We start from the raw sequence: 20,660 nt of genomic DNA, 5'->3' as shown, positions 1-20,660 counted from the left end.
ATTATTATTTTTACCAAAGAAGCCTTAAATTGAATTTTCAAAATAATAATAATGTATAATACGTGTACAATGTTTAAATTAATTCAATGTTAGTAGTTAAGTGTACTGTTTCGTTGACAAATTGTCATAGGCAATTTATATCACATGTTTGGAAAATGGACGGCTTGATGCTACAGCATTTTGGCCTTCGTGATGTCATAATACTATAGGTAGAGCTGTCATACGTCAACGGTGGTCTCGAGCCGTTGGCCTCTGACAGAGACCTCAACCCTTATCTCTGTGTTGGGACACAAGTTTTTAGCAGTTATGGAGTCATCGAACCTGCCCACAGATCGATATTCGATGATCTTTAGCTACGGAACTATACCGGATTCAAAAGATGAATGTGCAGGTGCATGACAGGTCCATTGTTACTATAGTTTTTTTTTTAGGTAAAACCCCCCGCTCGTGTCCAGGGTATACTAATGTACGCATGCGTGTGTTCTTCCCGCCAGGTAGGCCTATCGATATCAGCTTCGGCTTCAAGCATGGTGTAGAAGTGCGCGTGACAAACCGTCTAAAAGTCCCGCTAACACCCGACAATTTGAAGTCGCTCTCTTTCAGTATCCCCAGCCTTCACATTCGCTTGGAAGTTATGATCGGCAATATTGGTTTATTTCATTATGGGAATGTGGAAGTGTATTGTCTTCCACCGGCACTGGCAGATAAACCTGACGGAGACAACGAGACATCCGTCTCGCCTCCACTGGCCTGCTTTTATCTGAACGAGGACGTTGGTGAGGTGATGCGAGCAGATCGAGATGTAACCAGGAGATTAATCACATCTTAATGTAGACAACCTAAAGAGATTACCACCGAAAAATCTCCAGGTCATGAGCACTCCGGTTCGGAAGAATTCTACACTTGTTCGGCAGGTTCCTCTCCAGACACGTGCAGTGCCCGTTGGGACTCGGCCTCCGGATCGTCCTTCCATGAGTCACCAAGCCTCCCTGGTGCGACACCGACAAGCGAAGGTCAGCGTGACGAGCTGATCTATGTGTCCTTCAAAGGAAAGCGCTACGCGCGCATTCTGTCCCGCCTGATGTGCGCTGACGGTGACGTAGATGGCACCTGGACGGTGACAGATTTCACCGAGCGCGGAGAACTGGTGTTTTCTGTACGGCTTGACTTCATCCGACCTCGTCCAACCATACCGCGGTGGGTGGCGAGAAGCCTATAACGGAATGATATTGGTGATGTTTCACAGGAGAACAACCTTGTCAGCTAATTCAAGGGTTTCCATCAAATTGCAGGCCTTATGGATATCGACATGATTGTGAAATAAATGTATTAAAAGAAAAAACTATTCACTTTCAATCTTTGCCTTATTGACATGTCACTCAGTAAGCATGGATTCCCAATAGCGACCGCAGGGACATTTGTCTGGACAGACCAACCGGCCGACCAACAGGGCGAGCTCTAGAGCAGCTGGTCACAACAAATAAATAGAATAGGCCAACACGTAGTAAAAGCAAAAGGATAGTAAAAAGTAAAAGGCCGTTTTGTTAATCGTTAACCTACCAGGAGGAGGCGACACTGAGACAGCAACAAAATGAGGAAGCAGTTTAACACGTAGTAGGCGATTGCACGACGAGCCTTTCGTCTTTTGACAGTTTGAAATGTGTATAAATTCATCCACCGCTTGATTTTTGTTGTGGATTCAGGCCAACTTGCTGTCATGCTTTGTGAAAGGCTATGTGTTAAGCTGTTTAATCATAAACTCAACACCGATTAGACAGTTACGTTCAGGTAGGCACCCTAACTCACGAATGCTTTTGAAAATAGTAATGACTGTAGTTCATCGGTTAAGAAAATGAAACTGAAACCATTGCCGTTAAAAAAGTTAAACTATCGATTTTAGCAAAGAGTATAGCCTAATAGAAGGTGCAATTTGTGTAATCGTGCAAATAAATTCCCTTAGCATTATAATAATGTATACGTAATTCTCAAAAGAAATAACCGACTAACTCTAGGCTACCTAACGCTTTAAGAAAATTCAAATGAACACTAGAGTAATGACGGTAGGTTACAGTTAGACAGCACATGACTGAACATTTGTACTTGCATTTTTCAGAGATAGCCTAATGGAAAATGCAAATGACAGTGTTCGACTCTTACAATGCTATGACAACCAAATTATATCTCTCAAGTTTCATTGACAAACTCTACATAACGCTGATGTCCACCACATTGGTCCAGAGCCATAGAAAACGTTTTTCTATGGCTCTGGGTTGGCCTACATAACATGACCAGTTAAACATAAAATAAAATGTTGCACTGCTTTCAGAAACTAGTAACACCAGTCATCTAAGTCTTAATGTTGAAGTTATAGGTGCACTCGTGCTGGTTTCTATTTCCAGAAGAGCACCATGGAGCTCCGGTCAGAGAAGGAGTATGGAGTGGACACAAACAGTGAGGAGTACCTACTCCTTCAGGCCTACTGCACCAGGAGGTCCAGGCAGAAGCAGGTGTCTTTCATGGGAGCTGAGGGCCCTTTGCCATCACTTGCCCCTGGGCCATCCTTACTGGGAGAAAGAGGCAAAGGCATACGTTTTGAAGGTCAAATGAGACCGCCTTTAGGGCCTGATAAAGTAACGCAGAGGGCATATGGTCAATCAGGGGCTAGAGAAACCATCTTTAAGAAGAAGCCAGTGGCAAGATTCCAGTGTGCATCCGGTGCCGATATACAACCTGGTTCTTCTGGTTCTGGTACTGTACACTCTGGTTCTATACTGTACACTCTGGTTCCTCTGGTTCTATACAACACACTGTTTATGTTGGTGTGTTGTGTGTGTGTATGTGACAGGTGCAGCAGACCAAGGCCGGGGTCTCACTGGTGTGGCTGACAGGCTGACTGAGATAGCAGACGATCTCAATGTGCAGATTAGAGAACCGAGCAGTCTAGAACCAGACTCCCCCGAGAACCCAGAGGGTAGGCCCCTCTCTCTCTCTCTCTCTCTCTCTCTCTCTCTCTCTCTCTCTCCCTCCCTCCCTCCCTCCCTCCCTCCCTCCCTCCCTCCCTCCCTCCCTCCCTCTCTCCCTCCCTCCCTCCCTCCCTCCCTCCCTCCCTCCCTCCCTCCCTCTCTCCCTCCCTCCCTCCCTCCCTCCCTCCCTCCCTCCCTCCCTCCCTCCCTCTCTCTCTCTCTCTCTCTCTCTCTCTCTCCCTCCCTCCCTCCCTCCCTCCCTCCCTCCCTCCCTCCCTCCCTCCCTCCCTCCCTCCCTCCCTCTCTCTCTCTCTCTCTCTGTCACACACACACTCATGATTAGGACAGATCGTATCAGTTTTCTCACACAGTGTGTGGATCACAAGCATCACATCTGTCTGACTGAAAGACTTGGTGGTTATGTTTCATGCCACCTTCCTACCACGTTGACAACGGTAGTTTTGCGGCCGGCCCACGACATTCACAGGCTTGAACTTGAAAACAACTTCTTCTCTGCAGATGTGATTCAGAAACTGGTGGAGCTTCTGAAGAACTCTGGAGACCAGCTGAATGAGGAGGTAATGCATGTGTGTGTAAGTGTTTTTGTGTGGGTGTGTATGTGTGTGTGCATGTGTCTGTTGGTGTGTTAAATGGTAACACAATGGAACTACATTTCAAACCCATCCATGCATTTGAAATGGGAGCCCCCCCCGGCAGATCCAGAGGAACCAGGCCATGCAGAACTACCTCCAGAGCACCTTCACCTACGCTCTGTTTGAGCAGGTGACCTCTAGGGTTCAGCAGGTAGTGAGCGGGGGCAGCGCCGGCCGGACGGCCCAGGCCCAGGACCAGGCCCAGGCCCAGGACCGGCTGGAGAGGCAGCAGATCGCTGTAGCCTTTGAGGTGACCAGCAGGCTGTCAGCGCTCGACCTGCTGCCCATGAGTAGGGCCATGGGCTACGGCACTCACTACGTCCAGATACACCATTCCTCCTGGGTGAAGCAGCGCGGAGGCTGGGTGAGTCAGGTGGGGGGGCGGGGCCTGGGTGAGTCAGGTGGGGGGGCGGGGCCTGGGTGAGTCAGGTGGGGGGGCGGGGCCTGGGTGAGTGGGGGGGGGGGCGGGGCCTGGGTGAGTGGGGGGGGGGCGGGGCCTGGGTGAGTGGGGGGGGGCAGGGCCTGGGTGAGTGTGGGGGGGGCGGGACCTGGGTGAGTGTGGGGGGGCAGGGCCTGGGTGAGTGGGGGGGTCGGGGCCTGGGTGAGTGTGGGGGGGCGGGGCCCGGGTGAGTGGGGGGGCGGGGCCCGGGTGAGTGGGGGGGGCGGGGCCTGGGTGAGTGTGGGGGGGCGGGGCCCGGGTGAGTGGGGGGGGCGGGGCCCGGGTGAGTGTGGGGGGGCGGGGCCTGGGTGAGTGTGGGGGGTGGGGCTTGGGTGAGTGTGGGGGGGCGGGGCCTGGGTGAGTGTGGGGGGAGGGGCCTGGGTGAGTGTGGGGGGGCGGGGCCTGGGTGAGTGTGGGGGGGCGGGGCCTGGGTGAGTGTGGGGGGGCGGGGCCTGACTGAGTGTGGGGGGGCGGGGCCTGGGTGAGTGGGGGGGGCGGGGTCTGGGTGAGTGGGGGGGGGCGGGGTCTGGGTGAGTGTGGGGGCGGGGCCTGGGTGAGTGGGGGGGGCGGGGCTTGGGTGAGTGGGGGGGTGAGAGAGGTGCTGGGTGGTTACATTATGGTAATAATGTAAAATAATGTTTTAAAAACACGCAATTCTTATGATTACTTACATTTATTTTGCCTCCTAGAAAAAAGCATTTGAATCCGAAGACATTGATTAACACCTGCAAAGAACTGCCACAGTCCGAAGATCACCAAGGTGTGGTTACAGCTTCACATCACAGCAGGACTTAGGAAATATGTTTTACAGGATTACAGCATCTTTAATATTTTGACACTTGATTAATTTAGACAAATGATCACCAGCTGCAATAACAGTTCTGAAGAGGCAATGCAGGGATTTGTATTTTTAAATGACTAAATATGAATTATTGTCTTACTGTTTTGAATGAAGAGTAGTTTGTTTAAACATAAAACATGTACTTATATTTTTGCTTTGAAATGATATGTATTACAAATGCATACAAATAAAAGCATGCAATCTACTAAATGTCGAGTGTTGGTCATTAAACAAGAGTTGAAAGCTCACACACGTACAACATTTACACACGCACACACGACACCCATTGACGGCACTTATTGAAAATATTCTTGAAAATTAAAACATTCTTGAGTTCTGCTTTTAGAAATGGATCTTAATGAGCTTTTTAATAACATGTTGTCAAGCTGGGAGACTGACATGTTAACAGGTTCTAGATTCAAGGGCATGTCTGAGATAGGGACAGTCTGACAGAAAACAGTTAAAGCCCACACCGCAATGACATGCTCTATGTACAGAGCAGGAAAAAATCCTTTCATTTTTTGGAGAACATTCAACACTAAACTCATATGCCTCATTACGTACTGAAGTTATGCAGTAGGACTGACGAAGCAGAGGAAAAAGGGATTATTTACATTTGTAAGAATTTAGAGTTAGTTTCCTTGTCTCAGACAACAAACATCCACACTGACAGAGCTGGCTCTCCCTGGGCTTGGGGTGTGTTTGTGTCACAGGAAATAGATTCAGTCTAAATCGCCCTGACGGCCTATCGTCAGATGCCCAGATAAGTGTTCATCTTGCCCAGGGCGTCACACACGGTGGTGAGGTCGCTCCGGAGCTCCTGGACCACGTTCTCTATGCTCCTTGTGTCTTTCAGCAGGTCGATGCTCTGCGTGTATGGGTTATAGTACACTGAGAACGGCCTCTTGATCGACTTGGCAAACTCCCTGTATGGGGGAGGGCAGATTGTCACAGGTAGAGATGGACTGTGTGAGGTGTCACAGGTAGAGAGATGGACTGTCACAGGTAGAGATGGACTGTGTGAGGTGTCACAGGTAGAGAGATGGACTGTGTGAGGTGTCACAGGTAGAGAGATGGACTGTGTGAGGTGTCACAGGTAGAGATGGACTGTGTGAGGTGTCACAGGTAGAGAGATGGACTGTCACAGGTAGAGATGGACTGTGTGAGGTGTCACAGGTAGAGATGGACTGTGTGAGGTGTCACAGGTAGAGAGATGGACTGTGTGAGGTGTCACAGGTAGAGAGATGGACTGTGTGAGGTGTCACAGGTAGAGAGATGGACTGTGTGGGATGATGTGTTAGATCAAAGCCATTCAAGACGGCCCACAGTTGCAGATCAACCAATGAGACAGTGAGATTTCCCAGGGGTGTAGTCCAGTAGTGCATACCACCCCCCCACCTCTCCTCATGCCGTCCCCCACCCATCCATTGCTGTTGTTTCATACACAGTATAGAAGGTGCTATGGTCAGGCTGCGTGCCACCTACACCCACCCTCACCTCATCTTCTCTTTGGCTTCTTCAAAGCTGTCGGATACAAAGTAGACATCCTGGAAGGTGGTGATGAGGCACTCCTGGTGGCAGGTAGTCCCCGGGTCAAACATCCTCACTGTGGCCTTGTCAGACAGGGCGTGCTGGAGGGGCAGGTGGGGACCACATTACACTTGTGACAGTATCTGTGTGTCACACAATCACGCACCGAAAATTAAAGTATTCTAAATGGTTTTTGACCCTGTCTGATATGTGTGTGTACAGTGTGTGTGTGTGTGTGTGCAATATGAGTACAGGGTGTGTGTGTGTGTACTGAAGGAACATGTTACCCGTAGCTCTCCAATAGAGGACAGCAGGCCTGCTCCATAAGCCCTCAGCTGGCCATCTTGTTTACACAAGCCAAACTCGATGGTGAAGAAATAACACTGCAGAAAGAAGACAGTCAGACAGCTCCACCAGTCACACCAGCACCACACCAGCTGGGCTACACCAGCTAGCACCCACAGAAGGTCAGATGTAGACCAGCTAGTACCCACTGTGGCTAGTTTCTGTACGTCCTCGTCTGATGCTCCTACAGACGCCAGACCAATCTCCTGGGAGAACTGGGCGAACTTAGGATCGGCGAGGAGAGGCACATGACCCAGCAGTTCATGACAGGTGTCTCTGAGGGGAAAGGTTCAAGACATGGTTGAGGGAATATAAATGTTAATAATGAAATATTCACAAAGAGAATTGTTCTGCATTTCCACACAGTTCACCAACCGGAAATTCACTAACTGTCTCAGACCAGTGTCCGATCCATAGTTTCAGTGTCTTTGTACTTCTCTTTCTCGCTGACAAACCAGTTTGATCAGACGACAGAACAATAGTGGAGCGTGGAGCAGTGGCTAGCTGTGGTACTCACGGCTCTGGTGTGTAGAGGGGGTCGGTGCTGTGGCGGACGTACTGAGTGCAGTTAAACACTCGGTAGGCGAGGCCAGCCAGGAAGTCTCTCGGTGACAGATACCCCGCGACAGGCCGCACGGTGAAGCCTGATCTCTCTGAAACAGTCATCACACAAACATGTTGGTATCTCTGAAACAGTCACCCCACAAACATCCACTGTGCTGATCGTACATGGGTCAGGGTTTTCAGTTTTGATTGACAGTTTGAAACGCTTGACAGAGCCTCTTCAAGCAGGCCGCTGTGGACCCAGCTGTCCCCTACCTCTCAGAAACAGAGACACGTCCTCCAGTTGAGGAATGTTGTCCTCTCGGTACCCACAATGCTTTGAGAGCAGGGGGAGGTTCATCAGGTACTCACGGCAGGCGTGGGTGGGGTAGAGCTTGGTGAGCTCACGATACACCACCCCCCATGTCCTCACCTCCTCTGGAGAGTAATCTATGCGAGGGATAGGCTGGCCACTGGGAAGGGGGGGACACAGGGGGGGGTCATTATGGTCAGTTTTGCAGCTTCTACTTGACAAAATGTGCAACATTGCTATGCTGTTTTGTACTGTCTGATGTGATTTTGGTATTGTTCTGTGTATGAAGAAGCATATTACACAGATATATAGTGAAGGATAAGTCTCTGAAACAGTACCCAACGCAGCACTGAGATCAGACACCACACTCACAACTTGTAATTCATGGCCACTTCCACAAAATACTTCCTTCTCTCGCGATAAACATTATCTTTGAAGCCCTGGTTGGAGAGGAAGAGCATACAGATTAGACATGAGTTAGGTTAGGTTTCTGCTTAAGTATGAAGTAGTTCATGGGTTCTCCTTTTCAGCTGATGACAGCTTGTCTGACAGCATTTCATGAAACATTCATAAACTGAAGGCTACCACTTTGTCACTGAGAGGGAAATAATAATGTAGAATTTGAATGATAATCTAGAAAAATTACAGGATGGTCTGCATCCAGCTCTGATCCATACATCAGGACTCGGTGGGAACATTGGTCCAACTCTGAGATCTTCTGTGGGAACCAGGGAACCTCTTCCTCATCTACAACACACACACACTATATACTCTGCACAAACACACAAGATACTCTGCATGTACAGTGTACACACATATACAATATACACACACTATACTCTGTATATGCACACAAAGATACTATGTAAATAAACACACATAAACACAATACTCTATGTGCAAGTCCTTAACTCACATGATGTCAGGCACAGGGACAAACATGAGATGTTGAACCAGGAGCAAAACTATAACCACACATTCTGAGCATTCAAACCAATGCACGCACTTGCAACAACCCACACACTCAGCCGCAATCTAGTTGTTTATTTTCTCAACTTTTAAGCAACAACAGAGGAACACTTGTTTTACAAAAAATGTAGAACAACATGAACTTACCCATGGCCAGTGATTTAAGACAAAACAGAGGAGTTGTCTACCTGCTTCAGCGGTCCATACATGGGGAGGGGTGTTGAAGGAAACAATGTTGACGTGGTCTTTGAGGTGCTGAAGCAACTCATTAAACTGCTTCTTCGTGCAACTGCAATCAGCGTAGATCTCCACTTCCGAAGTGAAGCGCTTTGACCTTCTAGACTCAATGTGATTCAAGTTGACATGTTTCTCCTGGTGAACATTAGAATATATTCATAGCAATTAAAAAAAGGTAAAGCATGTTAACTCAGGCATTTTTTTCATCATTTGTAAAACGTACCTCCTTAATCTTAATATGATTGATATCAAGATGTGACAGACCTGAAACAGGCGCAGCGCTCTGACCAAACAGCCAACCTCGTTGTTCAGGGTGAAAACCACCGCAGTCTTCCCGGTCTCTGCAGCTTGGCTCTCTGTGTCAGGTTTCTCGTCGATAGGACAGAATGAGGGTCGTCGTGTCTGGACAACAAAAGGGCACTTGCTGTGTGGTTATCATGTTGACACAACTACAGACTAACCAGAATTTGTGTTTTTTTTGTTGTTGATTTTTTTTCTACAAAACCGGATACAAGGATAAACTCACAAACAAACATTTTCAATGACTACTGTCAGGCTAACTTAATGGTTAACTTAATGGTGCATTTCAAATAACTCTAATTTAGACATTGAGCTTAAAACTGTACTGTGTTAAATTACATTAGTGGCGCATACAGCCAGATTCTGCATCAGCTTCTTTCCACAAGCTATCAGACTTCCAATCTGAACTCTCAATAACCTTAGATCACTACATCTCCAAGCCTTACAGTGAACTGGTCTGTGACATGCAACAACTATATTTATATGCCGCTGTTTGAAAGGGATTTTTTGTATCTTTTTAATATGTGCACTATCCATATTTATGATGTGCATTATTTATATTTTACATGGTCATCTATTGTATTGTTTTTGCCTTTATTTGTATTCAATCTGCACAGGAGTACTGTCTTTATTTAGAGCACGACTTGGACAAAATGTTGTTCATACGTGCACTCAGTCTGTACTGTTGAATGACAATAAAGCCTAAATAACGGAATAACAATGATGTATTTTTGAAAGGATAGTTTGTCAAGATTATAAACATAGTTTATAGGGTTTTTAAGACCACAAATGTTCTAATATACCATCTTCAATCATACAATGCATAACTATATCCAACAGACAAGAAATCCATCCAATTATCAAACCAACCAATTAGCAGAAGCTTTTCAATCAACCAATCAATCAATACTCTACATAGCTAATCATCTATCTAGATCTACAATACTGGTCCTTGGACCACCACAGATATTCAGAATGAACACATTTATTAAACCAGAAAATCATCCACCAAGCCCTTCATCATAATCGTCCAGTGTGTCAGGGCTGGACCACCAGAGCTGTTGGTCCCAACACTGGGAGAGAATCCTGAAAGTCCCGTCGCAGGTGCCTTCAGGGCCCCATCGCAGGTGCTCTGTTCAGGCTCTTACCATCTGTCCACCAGTGTGGCGCTGGTTCTGCTGGCTGAACATGGCCGAGTCCAGGGAGAGCCCTCGGCGGGCCCAGTACTTGCTGGAGAACATCATCATGGCGGGCTGCATCCTGGGCACTGGCTCCCTCTTCCTGGGTTGTGATGATGATGCCATGGCCAGGCAGGACAGCATACCACACAGTGCCTCGATGCTCTTCACCGCACGCCTCGTCTCACGCCTCCGAGCTGCGCTCTGCCTCCACCCCTGCCCAGCTGCTTTATAGGGGAGGGGGAAGGGGGATGGGGGGCTAAGGCCCGCTCCCGACACCCAGTGCTGACACACAAGTTCATATAAAGCAGAGCTTTGAAGAGCTTTCTCCGCCCCTCGACTCAACCAGTCACAACTGTGGAATAGGAGACAGGTGTTGCTGTTCATTAGGTGTGTGTGTGTGTGTGTGTGTGGGGGGGGGGGGGGTGACTTGACAAAATAGTATCATTTCATATCAGATTTAAGATTTTATCCGTGACAATGCACTCTTAACACCAAAATCTCCCTCTATAGAAGGAGGCTAATGGGGATATTGCACAGGATGATGCAATGGAAGCCGGCTGATGAGACGAGATGTGTTGGGCTACACAAGATGACGTAGACAGAGCGTTCTGGCTATTTTCCCGCATTCGTAAAGTACAATACAGGTGCGTCTGAATGGTAAAGTAGCTGTCAATCCAAACAAAGCCGCCTCTTTTATTAAATCCCTGGAAGATAAGCTGTAGGCGATACGCTATCGGGCAACTCTGAAGCAATTTCCTGCTTGACAGGAAATGAAAGCATGCGGCGCTGGGAAGCAATGCCGGGCTCGGCTTTGTTCTAAAGGGGACTTCGAATTATGAGCAGATTTGTGTGTTGATACTTCGATCCGGAGGCAGCGCCGACCCCGCCGCCTCCATGCCTGAGACAACTCCAAACGTCTTCCATCAAAGCCACGGGGAGCACTGTGAACTGTCACAGACAGACGAGCGTCACATACTGACGTCCGTCACAGACTTAAAAAGGGCGAAATGGCATTTAGAGCCATGCATGGCCTGCATTTCAAGTGGAATTATGGGGGCAGGAGGGGGGCGGGGATGACGGGTGCTTCAGTTCTTCAATCGCAGTCAAATGCCTGAATAACGTCTCAGGCCTCCGTGACATTTTAGGACAAATTCAAGTACGGTATAAAAACAAAACAAAAACTAAGTGACAATAACCACACATTTGCTTCAATATTGGAGACTTGAATATTCCTTGCATTGACTACATGTTGGACAATAAAATAAAATAGTTTCATTTTAGTTGAAATAATAACTTAATATCTTACAATACACTCAATCTAAGCAGAAGCATGCAATTTATGGAACTCCATATTTAGTAAAAGGAGGAAGACTGAGATGTACTTAATTAATCTAATCGAGTGTACTTTGAATTTAAGAATACAGAAGAAATAATTAGAAAATGTGTCACTATCACAACTGCCAGTTAACAAGGATAAATTTAAATAAACCCTGAATGATTGATTTTATTCCCTGAAGAAAACATTCCCTTCCATTGAAATAGGAACGGAACCCTTAGCTTTATGTGTTAACACTACTAAATACCTCCAGAAAGAAAAACTTAATGAATATTGTTACATTTATGTTAATCTATTCACTCAACAAAAAATAAAATGTGTTCATAAATCAGAGTAAAACAAATGGATATTTAAAGTTGATCAAGATTATGCTTGTATTAAAAATGGACAAAAGAAATCCAAAGACAATCCAATGTAAGGATTATGGTCAGTAACTCAAGTGGGAACCACAATACGTTTCAAGGAAGGAAAAATATTTAGTCTATAAAATATTTTAATCCACGTAACATGGAATAATAAAAAATAAACCAAACTCATCAATACTGAAGTTTGAGTACACAATGGTTTGCATTTACTGTATTATCCCTGTACGGTTTTATAACTATGGTGTCTGTTTTTTTTCTTTTCTCACATTTCACTTCGAGATCTCTGGTGCCAATATCCAGTTTGTCAGTGGCAATTAAAATGTCCTGCCCAAATGTGCATGTAATCAAACCAACATTTAAATTCAAAAACAGGATTTGGAAATTGTGTGCATGATTCATAAAAGGGTTCCCTAAAGAATAATAGCACATCATTACTTACAATGCAAACTCACCTCACCCATCTTATGTCAAAATCACTAGCAACAGAGAAGTAATGACTCTCAATGAAAAGACAAAATGGTTCAAGAAATTACAAAAATAATAAACTTTGAATAATCTTAAATCCTTTGTACATTCGATTACATTTCTCTCCTCAAGAACTTGCTATTGTGGCATCAACCTGCCGGTTTCTCCAGGTGAGGCGTTCCTACTCTCCTCATGGGTGGAGAGAAGAACAGTTTCTTTTTTGTCTGAGTTGTATTGTTCACTATGATATGAAGGCAACTTTGCACCCGTTCTTAAGGGGTTCTCTTAAATGTCCGTGGCCATTGGAGAAGGCCTCTTGTCTCTGTGTGGATCTTGGAGATGAAGATGACTCACACGTCCCAAACTCCCTCATTTCACACCCAGGAATCTCTGTTTCTATGTTGAATCCCAGGATTTCACTTATTGCATGAGGCAAATCCTGTTAAAGCAAGAAATATGTACATCAGTCTTCACACAAACCCCTTAATCGTCCTTCATGTGGATTTTTAGGCATCTTTAGTTTTAAAGTGTAACATGAGTGGCAGCAGGTCCACACAAACGTGACAAAAAGGTTACCAAGATCTAGAAAATTTGTTATGTTTTGAAATTGCTTCAGACACTTAAAAGTTTGAGCATAAACCATTTTCTTACTTTACAGCTTCTGATCTGTATACAAATGGCCTCGGCTTTGTGAAGTATTTCTTCAATGTCCAGCTTCATTGAAAGCTCATTAATGTGCTGTTCGAACAGGAAACAACAGCATGCACATTTAGAGGGGACAATATTCATTCAAATACACGTGAACGAGAAGCGAAAAAAGTTGCATCACTGGCGTGAATAACTTGTTTGGCTTTGGGTGTGAACAGCATTTACCTTGAGGATCTCGTTGAAGCCATAGTTCTCCTCCATGATCTTCTGCTTCTCTGCGTCCAGGATGGCGCAGCACACCAGCAGGTGGAAGTTCTGGCAGGGTAAGCCAGTCCACATGACCTGAGGAGGACCAAATAGACATGTATCTGTAAAGCCCTTTTTACAAGGAATGTCACAGAGGGCTTCACATATGCCCACAGAATCGAGCACAAATTCTGTCACTATAACTCAGGTCTGTATCGAGGTTTACTCCCAGCATGGCAGGAGGAACAGGGGGGCAGGTCCCCCTGAAGGAGGAACAGGGGGGCAGGTCGTGCTGAAGGAGGAACAGGGGGGCAGGTCCCCCTGAAGGAGGAACAGGGGGGCAGGTCCCCCTGAAGGAGGAACAGGGGGGCAGGTCCTGCTGGAGGAGGAACAGGGGGGCAGGTCCCCCTGAAGGAGGAACAGGGGGGCAGGTCCTGCTGAAGAAACTCACCTCCCACAGCCGTAGCACGTCCTGAAAACTCAGCTCCCTTTTGAAGCGGATCAGTAACCAGCGGAAGCAAAAGTACAGGTATCCTGAATCCTGTGCCTCTGTAGGGAGAGGAGGGGGGGTTAACAGACCAGAACAGCACAAGTGCCGTTTCGACAGTTATTTTAAAAGGATTTGATTTTTACACAGATACACATACACTGTATTTTTATATCCGTCATGAGAAATGTTGAGAACAAAACCAAAACAATGAGCTACTACTCTATATAAGCACTGTGCGTCCGGTAAATACAGGCCGTTCCTTAACTTTACCCACTGAAATAATGAGAACTATGCACTTCTGATGCTAGATTTTTCTGCTGTATTTTATACATGCAATATTTGTACCGAGGTAGGTGGTGAAGGCCACGTCGAGCAGTCTGAGGAGAGAGCTCAGCTGGATGAGCTGGGTCTTCATGCCCTGCATGTGCTCCTCAAAGTTCTGGTGCTGCACACACACACACACACACACACACATTACATATATATGGGACTGAAAAAATATCTTATGTTGCTCCTCAAAAGATTCAAACTAACTGGAACGCCTGGAAGGAGACAGGCTCACCCTGGACCCCCCGGCATTAACAGATGGAACAGAAGAAGACTAAAGCAAAGCAGCGTTACCATCTGATCCATGAAGGAGACGAAACACCAGAAGGCATCCACCTCGTTCTCCATCACATACAGCACTGGTGACAGCAGGTCGCTCATTCCCTGGACGTAACCTGAAGGACAGGACACAAACACAGCAACATCAACACAAGCTCTAACCCCTAACCCTAACCTGAAGGACACAAACACAGCAACACTAGCTCATAACAATATCAATGCGTTTTATTTACGGTGCGCCCTTAATTGTCGAGGCAAACCTCAACAATCAAGCAGTTAAGACAAAAACTCATGATGTGCTTTTAAAAATTATGCCTTCTTAAATTCTCACAACTTGCTAAACATTTACAGTTTCAGAACACTGTTCTATATGTTGACCTTTGACAGGATAGTTTCATTTAAAGATGGGGAGTCAAAGGGAGTTATCAGGGGTGAGTCACAGGTAAACTATAGAATATTCTAATAACAATCAACTAATACTACTAAAGATTAGATCATGTTAAAATCTTCTGCCCCTGTTTCTGATTGAGGACATCTTCATGGCCAGCGATCACTGTGTGCACTCACCCAGGTCAAAGTCATACATGCAGTAGGTCATCAGGATGTCGTGCAGGAGGACAAGTCCTGGGTTGTCTATGCCTTCATAGAACCTGTTTGTTCGGTCCGTGCGGTTGACATCTTTCTCTAGGAGGAAACAGTGCGGTATGAAGCACACAGTCTCAGAGTCTGGCTGGAAGAGAGAGTGGATGAAGGGGCTCTGGTTGCCATGGCGTTACCTATCAGACTGCGGAAGTCTCTTAGGCGGGAGTTTCTTCTCTCCTGGTCCTCGCTGACTGACTTCCACTGCAGCTTCATCCTGAAGTACTCATCTCTAGTGGACCGATGGTGAAAGGCAGGCAATGAAGCCTGACATTCTGTCTGTGTGTGTGTGTACACGCTAGCAAATCATCCAGTAACACGAGGATAGAAAGATAAGCAACCTACGTGTTCTTCTTCTGGAGGGCTTTCCTCTCCTCGAGGGTGCTGTCCCATGGGAAATAGCCAAGGAGAAACTTCCATGTGTCTTTCCTCAGTGCGTGACACAGACCCTGCAATCACAAAAACAAATAAGAAAGAAGCTTCATTTATTCAGTGCACTAGAAGCTGACCTTTAAAAAGACCTTTAAAATCCACCTGGAGGAATTTCCCAGCATGATGGATGTACGTGGGTGGGGAAGACAGCCTGCTTAACGTACCCCTTTAAATATGGCTTGTTTGAGGTGGGAGACGTTGTGAAATCTTCCCTCTGGATCTTGGTGTTCCGCCAGATCATCTGCTGACAGTGGGCTCCTCCTCTGCACGTCAGGCCTGGCACCCAGGTCGATCTGGACCAGGCGGGGGAACACGCATTACGACTCCCAAACACTCCACAACAAGACCTGCCGATCGTTTAGTTCACTTTGCAGTCGCCTTCATCCAAAGTGACTTCCACATGCAGAAAGTACAACAGATGGTGGAGGACCAGTCTTTCAACGGTGTAAAGACGAGGAAGGGATTGTTCACTATGAACACTGGGGGTGGGAATCTTTTGGTACCTCATAATTTGAAACGATTCTTGGCGTCACGATTCGATAAAAATGATTGATGACGATTTTTCAGAGAAGAAAAAAAACAAAAACAAAAAAACAACAAAAATGTATATTAAAAAAAGAAAAAATTACTAAAGATTCAATTGACATACATTTGTGAATCGATCTGAATCGCTAGCAGACTGGATCTCGATTCAAATGTGAATCGATTATTTTCCCCACCCCTAATAAACACCCGGACCGCAGCAAGACGCATTGAGGAAACATATCCATCTCTGCCGACCACCCAGGTGCCCCTCAGAACAGCACTAACAGCCTCGCTCAGCGCCACAGCTTGGGATAAAAGCCTCAGCTAAATGAATACATCCCATGACATCATGGACCACTCACCCTGGTAATGACCTCGAAGCCTGGCTCCTCTTGCTGGTTGATCTCCAGGCCTGGTATGGGGTCAGCCACCTCCTCTGGGGGGCGCTGTTGCTGCTCCTCCGAGCCTCGGAACGCATCGAAGATGTAGTTGGTGACCTTGGAGAAGCCGCCCAGGGTGGTCACGTACGGATCCTTCTTCAGCTTCTGTGGGGGCGGAGGAGGGTGCGGTTAACAGCATGATCAACATCAACCCCTCACGTACATTTCAATGCTTGTGTGACAGCTGCCACCTTACATGAACAAGGCCGAAGTTGTTATCGTCTAGAAGATTCTCAAAGGACTGTGAGAGAGCTTTGTGGTGAGTGCTGACTAGCAGGCAGCCTTCGTACTCCGGGTCTCTGGAAACGACAGACACAGACACAAGGGCTCAACAGCGTGTTTCAGTAGCACAACTGTTCAGGCTTCCTCAAGAACTAAACCAAACAAACAAGCTTGAGATCAGAACATCTAGATCAGGGGTTCCCAACCCTGGTCCTCAGGGCACCCCTGTACTGCATGTTTTAGATGTTTCCTTGTTCCAACACACCTGATTCAAATGAATGGGTCGTTATCCAGCTCTGCAGAAGCCTGCTTATGACCATTCATTTGAATCAGGTGTGTTGGAGCAGGGAAACATCTCAACTATGCAGGACAGGGGGTCCCGAGAACCAGGGTTGGGAACCACTGATCTAGATTTCTGCACCACGGTAACAGCACCACCATCGCGAAGAGACACGTCCGTGCAGTCAATACTAGCTTTCTTGCTATTAATTTCAACACCTTTGAGGTTCATCACACCTCTACCTGCTGTCATAACACACGCATGATATCACAGACCATTTTCATAACTCAAAACCTGAAGACACAGTTAGAGGAACTTCTAGGATTATGAAAAGCCTGGATAAGAACTTTAATAACAGATACCTCCTCAGAGATAAAGAATCCCCCACAGACTGGAGAAACAATCTGTGATGTTTGGCTACCAAAGAAAGACAGACTCTTTCAAGATGACAGTTGTTTTCCTTGAGGCTGCTGTCTGACCCAAAAAAAGAATTATCACAAAAAAAGGCATAAAAGCAGAAGAAACATTAGCTCAAACCCTAATGAAAAGTGACTTTCCGCAATCTCCCTTTTCGTTGAGGAATAGCAGCAGTATATCACTAGTACTTCCATGTTGTTGTGGCCACCAATCATCTTAACGGTTTGGATTTACGTAATCACAAAATCAAGCCACTTTAAGCACATTTTCAGAGTACAAGCGCAGTGCAACACGCTCTCGGATTCAATGTATTTTCGTTTTTAATCAGTTTCTCTTTTGTTGTTGTTTATGCTGCTATAAAAAAATAAACTAAAAAAACTATTGAGTCACAGACGCTCACCCATTCTACATTTTAATCTTGTTGCTTAACGGTTAATGGTCATTAACGAGCGTTGGCTATCATCAGAAAAAATGAAAAAAATGACCATTCCTCCCTGACAGACCTCTGATGACCCCATCTGCTGGACAATAACCACAATACACCAGGTGAACATTTGCCTTTGTAGCTCTCTCAAAACCTGGTTTGCCCGGCCTGTGTACTCACTCGCTAAGCACTGTGTATCTCCTCAGACAGTCTAGGAAGCCTTTACTGCCTCCTTGGTGAAAATGCAGTGCTGGCAGGGCAGAGGAGGGCTCCTTGAGCTGGAACACCAGGTAAGACCAGCCCTCTTCCTTCACCGTGATGGACCTGAGGTCAAACACACTGAAGGCAAACGAGTACTTGCTCTTCCCATTAGTGTGGTTCAAAGCACCTAAAAAGCAAATGCAAAAAAAAAAAAAAACAATATAATGTACATGTTCTGTACAACATCAATTCCCTTACATATCAACCAGCGTATGAAAACCAGTCTGTGAACCTGAACCCCCACCATCGCCGTTGGTGCAGGGTTTCCTCTTGAAGGTGACGGCGTTGATCATGTCCCACTCGGTCTCGTAGCTCTGCTGCTGCTCCACCTGAGGCTGCTGCTCCACCTGAGGCTGCTCCCCCGGAGCTCTGGCCCACTCCATCACTGAGCTGGAGTCCTGCTCACACAACACACCAGCTTCATCAGGGAGCCATGACAACAGCAGCTCTCCACCACAGACTGGAGTCACTGCCTGGACTCACATGGGCTTGAGAAGAACAGCGGCATCTCTTAAGTGCAACCTTATAAACTATTTAGGTAGTTCTCCATCAGGGTCTTAAATACAGAATGCAGGAGAGGACAGCTATAAGCAACTTTGGGTGACCTAAGGCCAAACAGGAGGTCATTATCCTGGTGGAGTTGAATAGTTGCTTCTTTAGACAAAACAGCCACCACAGTTTAAATGCTGCAGGGAGAATGCAGGTAAATATCTCTAAGGTTTGAATTTTGTCACCTCACTTTTTTTTTAAATCCTAGTATCCTGTGAGATCAGTGAGATAACGCCACCCCTGTTTATTGTCTGTCTAATATTGCAATTCTACAGTGAAGGATGCCAACCTTGCCAGCGCACAGCATGTTGCATGGATCCACACTGTCCTCCATAGGTTTGTATTCCACAACAATGTCCCCATCCTGAATTTTTTGGGGGGGAAACAAGAAACATATTACTCAAAAGTGTCCCTTCTTGACAAAGACCGAATCGTACATGAATTCCAAATGCTAAAAACCACATGTACCTTGTCAATTAATCTTAGGAAACCTGGGGAGAGAAGGTCTTGCTCATCGCTGTCGTCATTGCTTGAATGTATGAACACACCTTCATGTTCAAACACAACCTCAAAGGAGCAGAAATAACACACTGTTACAAGAAAAACGAGTTTATTCACTTGGAAATGGTAACGTAGATAGTGTAATCATTATGCTTTAGGTTACATATAAACACTGCACGCACTATACTGTGGAGGTAGCTAGCTAACTATATAACTTGCCAGCTACCGCTGAACACGTAGCTAGGCTACCTTCTACAAGTCACTGGCAGCATTTACCTACAGCTGTACTACGAGCATGAACGAAATAGGGAACTTTATATAAAATAAAGTCGTTATTTAGACTTGTTTGCTGTTGGATAAGCTTCAATTAGAAGGCATGGGTCTTTCGTTGAAATTAGCTAGCCAGCTAGATGCTGCAAAACACCGTGGTTTGTTACTAGTTTTATTGCTAATTTCAGTCACTGCTTGAATACACCACGTTCCAGCTTCAAGGTTAGTCATTTAGATAGCACTGAAAGGTTCTTCTAATTTGACCAGTGGAAACATATAACTAGCATTCTTGAGCAAAACGATTCGAAATTAACCCAAACTAAAGGCAAGCTAGCTAGACTAGTTAAATAGCCACGTATCTGTCGATCTCTGATAGGATCCCATGCTTCGTGACGTGTCCAAAAATGCTAACGTGTAATGCTTGCACTTGCAGTGACTCGATATGAGAGAAGGATATATAGCAAGCTTTCTTTTTCTTTGTTTTGGCTGGTTAAATGATTAACCAATTACGGGGCTATAAAACGGTGTCTTTGAAGCTGAATTTAATCGACACCACCTCATCAACTGGAATAACTCTTGATAAATTAGCACAACACTACAGTTCTGTCGCTGGCGAGGCTAGGGCAACTCAAAACAAAAGCATGGTTGGACATGATTTGAATCTATCCATTGTTTCTTCATATTGACTAAAGTATTTTCCTAAAGAAGATCTATTAACTCGCAAACACATAAAATAAACACATTCCAACAGTTATGTATGTGCAATACCTTTGGAGGAGTATCAGCCGCCATGTCGCCTGCTAGCAAGCACTCACGACTCGACTAGCTACGTAGCATAGCTCACGTGCCTGTCAGCTTCCACAACAACAGTGACAAGTCATCTTCCGCAAATTTCTGATTGCGCATGCGTGAGCACTAGGCGTTTCCATGTATTTGGTGGTAAAGAGGGGTTCATCACAGACAAATAACATTGTAGGAGCCGTTTTAATGCGTGTATTTTGATCTTAGAATGACTTGCTTATTCCAATAATTTATTGTTCAGATGGCATTAATATATGATTTGAATTAAATAAATAAACCTTATTGCCCATCCACATAAGGGTAGATGTGTCATGTTAAGCCAGGTTGCTTTGCGTTGTCTTATCCTAAGAATTTCAGTACCCAGTCTGACCTTGTTTTGTTCTGTGCATCTGACAATAAAAGACTTGAACTTGAACTAGAAAGTGCTCT

The 20,660-nt window shown here is 45.8% G+C and overlaps 3 protein-coding genes across 5 annotated transcripts; 1 reads left to right on the top strand and 2 right to left on the bottom strand.

The window, feature by feature from the left end:
• Window positions 1-234: 234 nt before the first annotated feature.
• On the top strand, window positions 235-5,053 carry LOC146259188 (uncharacterized). 2 transcript variants are annotated; one of them, XM_084671973.1, is made up of 7 exons: window positions 235-391; window positions 495-1,197; window positions 2,400-2,748; window positions 2,846-2,971; window positions 3,483-3,541; window positions 3,681-3,980; window positions 4,745-5,053. In XM_084671973.1, the coding sequence occupies exons 3-7, from the start codon at window positions 2,409-2,411 to the stop codon at window positions 4,775-4,777; spliced, it is 858 nt and encodes a 285-aa protein (XP_084528099.1). In that variant the 5' UTR covers window positions 235-391; window positions 495-1,197; window positions 2,400-2,408; the 3' UTR covers window positions 4,778-5,053. The 2 variants fall into 2 exon arrangements, with proteins under 2 accessions (XP_084528099.1, XP_084528098.1); XM_084671972.1 differs by having other exon boundaries at window positions 495-1,788; window positions 4,745-5,049.
• Window positions 5,054-5,095: 42 nt separating this feature from the next.
• Window positions 5,096-10,437, bottom strand: tph2 (tryptophan hydroxylase 2 (tryptophan 5-monooxygenase)). Of its 2 annotated transcripts, none has more exons than XM_084671970.1 (11): window positions 10,282-10,437; window positions 9,098-9,235; window positions 8,785-8,968; window positions 8,274-8,374; window positions 8,000-8,067; window positions 7,591-7,787; window positions 7,289-7,424; window positions 6,921-7,047; window positions 6,714-6,809; window positions 6,394-6,527; window positions 5,096-5,822 (listed from the first exon to the last, which is right to left on the bottom strand). In XM_084671970.1, the coding sequence occupies exons 1-11, from the start codon at window positions 10,435-10,437 to the stop codon at window positions 5,648-5,650; spliced, it is 1,512 nt and encodes a 503-aa protein (XP_084528096.1). In that variant the 3' UTR covers window positions 5,096-5,647. The 2 variants fall into 2 exon arrangements, with proteins under 2 accessions (XP_084528096.1, XP_084528097.1); XM_084671971.1 differs by having other exon boundaries at window positions 8,274-8,390; window positions 8,765-8,968; window positions 10,282-10,404.
• Window positions 10,438-11,999: 1,562 nt separating this feature from the next.
• Window positions 12,000-20,329, bottom strand: tbc1d15 (TBC1 domain family, member 15). The gene is made up of 17 exons (XM_084672140.1): window positions 20,199-20,329; window positions 19,128-19,226; window positions 18,949-19,023; window positions 18,355-18,508; window positions 18,030-18,237; window positions 16,703-16,805; window positions 16,429-16,611; window positions 15,706-15,834; window positions 15,455-15,558; window positions 15,247-15,341; window positions 15,038-15,154; window positions 14,486-14,586; window positions 14,210-14,309; window positions 13,826-13,923; window positions 13,354-13,470; window positions 13,132-13,218; window positions 12,000-12,919 (listed from the first exon to the last, which is right to left on the bottom strand). The coding sequence occupies exons 1-17, from the start codon at window positions 20,220-20,222 to the stop codon at window positions 12,722-12,724; spliced, it is 1,992 nt and encodes a 663-aa protein (XP_084528266.1). The 5' UTR covers window positions 20,223-20,329; the 3' UTR covers window positions 12,000-12,721.
• Window positions 20,330-20,660: the final 331 nt, after the last annotated feature.

This window comes from Hypomesus nipponensis, chromosome 14 (assembly GCF_054491055.1).
Source record: "Hypomesus nipponensis isolate SF chromosome 14, ASM5449105v1, whole genome shotgun sequence".
In the NCBI taxonomy this organism is placed as follows: Eukaryota; Metazoa; Chordata; class Actinopteri; order Osmeriformes; family Osmeridae; genus Hypomesus; species Hypomesus nipponensis.
This window is presented reverse-complemented; position numbering and strand designations above follow the sequence as displayed.

What these genes read in the sequence shown, in the direction of transcription:
- LOC146259188 (XM_084671973.1), top strand. Translation starts at nt 2,409, where the DNA reads ATGGAGCTCCGGTCAGAGAAGGAGTATGGAGTGGACACAAACAGTGAG. An exon ending in ACCTGGTTCTTCTGGTTCTG is followed by an intron (nt 2,749 to 2,845) that starts GTACTGTACACT and finishes TGTATGTGACAG; the next exon opens with GTGCAGCAGACCAAGGCCGG. An exon ending in TGAAGCAGCGCGGAGGCTGG is followed by an intron (nt 3,981 to 4,744) that starts GTGAGTCAGGTG and finishes TTTGCCTCCTAG; the next exon opens with AAAAAAGCATTTGAATCCGA.
- tph2 (XM_084671970.1), bottom strand. Translation starts at nt 10,437, where the DNA reads ATGGCATCATCATCACAACCCAGGAAGAGGGAGCCAGTGCCCAGGATG. An exon ending in TGTATGGACCGCTGAAGCAG is followed by an intron (nt 8,375 to 8,784) that starts GTAGACAACTCC and finishes TGTGTGTTGTAG; the next exon opens with ATGAGGAAGAGGTTCCCTGG. An exon ending in GAAGCCAAAGAGAAGATGAG is followed by an intron (nt 5,823 to 6,393) that starts GTGAGGGTGGGT and finishes TCCCCCATACAG; the next exon opens with GGAGTTTGCCAAGTCGATCA.
- tbc1d15 (XM_084672140.1), bottom strand. Translation starts at nt 20,222, where the DNA reads ATGGCGGCTGATACTCCTCCAAAG. An exon ending in ACCCTGCACCAACGGCGATG is followed by an intron (nt 18,238 to 18,354) that starts GTGGGGGTTCAG and finishes TTTGCTTTTTAG; the next exon opens with GTGCTTTGAACCACACTAAT. An exon ending in GGCCTTCACCACCTACCTCG is followed by an intron (nt 13,924 to 14,209) that starts GTACAAATATTG and finishes CTCTCCCTACAG; the next exon opens with AGGCACAGGATTCAGGATAC.